The sequence below is a fragment of the Buceros rhinoceros genome, unplaced genomic scaffold (assembly GCF_000710305.1).
Source record: "Buceros rhinoceros silvestris isolate BGI_N320 unplaced genomic scaffold, ASM71030v1 scaffold16634, whole genome shotgun sequence".
Lineage (NCBI taxonomy): Eukaryota > Metazoa > Chordata > Aves > Bucerotiformes > Bucerotidae > Buceros > Buceros rhinoceros.
Window position 1 is genome coordinate 2,267 of NW_010407822.1, and position 3,570 is coordinate 5,836.

The following is a 3,570-nucleotide window of genomic DNA, read 5'->3' on the forward strand; positions in this document are numbered from 1 at the left end:
GCGCCCCGCCCCCTTGGGGCCTGCTTCCCTGCCGTTTTAGAGGAGAACAATTAAATCCTTATTCTGCAGTGCCTATAGCTGTATTATTAGTGTTTGAGACGTGTAATTTCTAAGGCATCCTTGCATTTCTCTTGCTTTTCACACTTTCTTTTCCTAGCAGGTTTCACTTCTCTTTATTTAGTGTGTCAAGATTCATTTTCTCTTGGATTTTCTTGTATTCTTCTCTTTTAACCTTTATTCACTCCTTTGCCCCCTTCCCACATAACCTCAGCACGGACTAACGCTTTGGGCCGTGTTGTCCATGACCAGTGGATGTGAGAGAGGCGTCTGGTGCCGCTTGTATTGCTCCAGCGTTTAGAGAAGGGAAGAGCCTGTGACAGGCGGATCGTTGTGGGCGTTATTTGCCAGGGCTCGGTGCGGTTGACTGATGTGCTGGAAACCGCCTTTGCTTCCCCGTTCCCCCGACCGGTGAGCAGGGGAAAAAGAATTCTTTGTTTTCCTCTTTGACTGCAAAGGCTGACGAATGGTGAGGAAACGGGGGTGCTGTGTGTGAGAAGGGTGGAGAGGAATAACCGAGTTCTGCTCCTCCTTTGGCTCTCTGCTGATGGAGGCAAAGGCGGGATCCTGGCTCCTCCACATGTGTCTTAGGTTCTGGAGAACCGAGGTTTTGCTGAGCAGCTGCGTGGCGGAATCTGCTGGATTCTCAGCTGCTGAAATCTGAGCAGAATCAGTCCATGTCCATTCGCTTGAAGCTGCACACTTCCCTACCCTCAACTGCATCAGTTTACACCGGGCTCCGCGCTGAACTTGGTCTGTGTGTGCACTTTTTTAACCACAGACTTTTTGTCGGAAGCCTTACCTGCTCCTGCTGTTTGCCGTCAGCGTGTAGGTTCTGTCAGCTCATTCGCTGGCTTCGCTTCAGCCTTTGCCCCGTGTTTGTTTAACAGCACTGATGGTCTTAGCTCTGCACGACTCCTGGACAGGCTGACTTCGAAAGTGGGCTTTGTGCCATTCTGTCACCTTCTCCTCTTTTGGAATGGTAGCTGGTACCTGCTGAAGAGATGTGAGGCTTTCCCAGCAGCTCCTCTGGTCTCCGCTTCTTGCTGTTAGGGTTCCGCTCCTGTTTGGAAACAGTATCTCATCCAGGGTAACTGTCTCTTCAAAACTCAGGGCTCAGGCTACAAGGCGACTGCTATTTCCTGGATAATAGGAAACAAGACTGCTTTATTGTGTGCCTCTGTGCATGTTAATTTTATTACCCTTATTAAAATAATAACCATCCTTCTTGATTTTATATCCTCTTCCGGTGTATAATTTCGAGCTGCAAACCCCAAACCTGTTTCCAGGATTACAGCCTACCAGGAGCAGCAGTTGTGCGTGGTATCTGCTAATCGAATCACTGCGGTTCTAATCGATAAGCCTGCTTTTGCCAAAGCTCGATTTCATAACTGCAGAGAAGCTGCAATGTGTGGGCGCAACAGGCGCGTAGTTCAGTGCGGCAGTGAAAATAATGTGGGGTTTTTTTAGTGTTGTGCTGGTGTTACATTAAAGCAGTACCTATAGGGATCTAGGTGTGTGTATGAGATATATATATATATAGAGAGAGAGGGGGAGTTTTCTCCCTTCGGTACTGTAGATGATGTCTAAAAGGTGCTTTGGAACATGATGTGCAGTCTGGGTTTGAGAGGTGTAGCTAGAAACTAAACATTGGAACGCCTGAACTGTTACCACGGGACCTACACTTGTATTTAGGTAACTTTTCCCTAATCAAGGCAACTTTAAAAACTACAAATAGAGAAGAAGAGGACAGGGAATGTAAATAGAACGTGAGATAACTAATCTAAATTGACTTGCAGCAATTAATAGGGAAATAAAACCTCACAATTATGAGCTCACGACCTCTCTGTATAAACGCCTGCCTTGACTCCAGGAGCACAATCATATTTCATTTGGAAAGGCAACAAAGGTTTCAAGTGTGATAAAGGAGGAAATGGTGTGGTGCGATTCTTTCTGCAGAATCAGCGGTTCCCATCCGCTTTCACAAATTTATAGCTGTGAAGATAAGATAGACACTGAAGAAAAAAAAGAAACCCCAAACAAAGAAAAGCCCTTGAAATTGTGTTAGAGGGTGAATGGCTATTAAACATGTTACTCCAATTGAACCAAACTGAGTGTGTTTATCTTGCCTGTGAACTGAGAAGAAAAAGTTCCTTCCCTGACACAGATGTGGCCGTGTCAGCAGCTAACATGGCCTGTTAGGCCTGAGGAGGACTGTTGCTCCGTGTCACCCAAACTGTTGAGTGTGTTTAGCTTGCCTGTGAACTGAGAAGAAAAAGTTCCTTCCCTGACACAAATGTGGCCGTGTCAGCAGCTAACACGGCCTGTTAGGCCTGAGGAGGACTGTTGCTCCGTGTCAGTATTGGTGCCTGTCTTGTATGACTGCTCAGAGCTTTATCAAGCTTGATAAAGATAGACCGTCAACCGCGGTCTGGGAGCCTGTGGGATCACAGAATCATCTGGTTGGAAGAGATCTTTAAGGTTAACAAGTCCAACATTCACCCTGCACTGCCAGGATCCCTAAACCATGTCCCTCAGCACCACACCCACACGTCTCTTAAACCCCTCCAGGGATGGGGGCTCCACCACCTCCCTGAGCAGCCTGTTCCTGGGCTTCACAACCCTCTCTGTGTAAAGAAGTTTTTCCTAATGTCCAACCTGAATCTCCCCTGGTGCAACTTGAGGCCATTTCTTCTAGTCCTGTCACTTGTCACATGGGAGAAGAGACCAACCCCCACCTCTCTACAACTTCCCTTCAGGGAGCTGTAGAGAGCGATAAGGTCTCCCCTCAGACTCCTCTTCCCCAGCTTTGTTGCCCTTCTCTGAACGCGCTCCAGCACTTCAATGTCTTTCTTGAAGTGAGGGGCCCAACACTGGACACTGCTCAAGGTGTGGCCTCAGCAGTGTGACGCAGGATGACAATCACTTCTCTCCTTCTGCTGGCTGAGTACTGCTGATACGAGCCAGGGTGCTGTTGGCCTTCTTGGCCGCCTAATGTCTTTCTTGAAGTGAGTGGCCCAACACTGGACACTGCTCAAGGTGTGGCCTCAGCAGTGTGACGCAGGATGACAATCACTTCTCTCCTTCTGCTGGCTGAGTACTGCTGATACGAGCCAGGGTGCTGTTGGCCTTCTTGGCCGCCTGGGCACACTGCTGGCTCATCCTCAGTTGGCTGTCAACCAGCACCCCCAGGTCCTTTGCTGCTGTGTGGGGGCTGTCTGTGGGAGTGCTCTAGCCAGCCCTGCTGGGGTCTGGTGAGGCTGTTTTGCCAGAGACACTTTTCTGTCCCATATGCCTAGCAAACATGTAGATAAACGATGACTTTCGTGTTTCAAAGCCTGGGGCTGTGCCAATACCGTGTGTCAGGTAGGTTTGTTTGCTGATTGTGTCCTCTGTTGAAATGGGCTGTTTGCTGATGGCGCCCTGTGACCTCATCTGTAACCTTTCTGTTCCCAAACACACCGTGCTGGTCTCCTAACTGAAGACATCAACTGTTTTTGTTCACAGGAATGC

At 48.6% G+C, this 3,570-nt stretch overlaps 1 protein-coding gene across 1 annotated transcript in view; it reads left to right on the plus strand.

The window, feature by feature from the left end:
* Window positions 1-3,570, plus strand: part of LOC104492133 (chromosome unknown open reading frame, human C16orf70) — a 31,884-nt gene that overhangs the window by 2,244 nt on the left and 26,070 nt on the right. Inside the window, exon 2 of the mRNA XM_010134643.1 lies at window positions 359-468. Within this exon, the coding sequence (XP_010132945.1) occupies window positions 359-468 (110 nt within the window). The remainder of the gene's footprint in view (window positions 1-358; window positions 469-3,570) is intronic.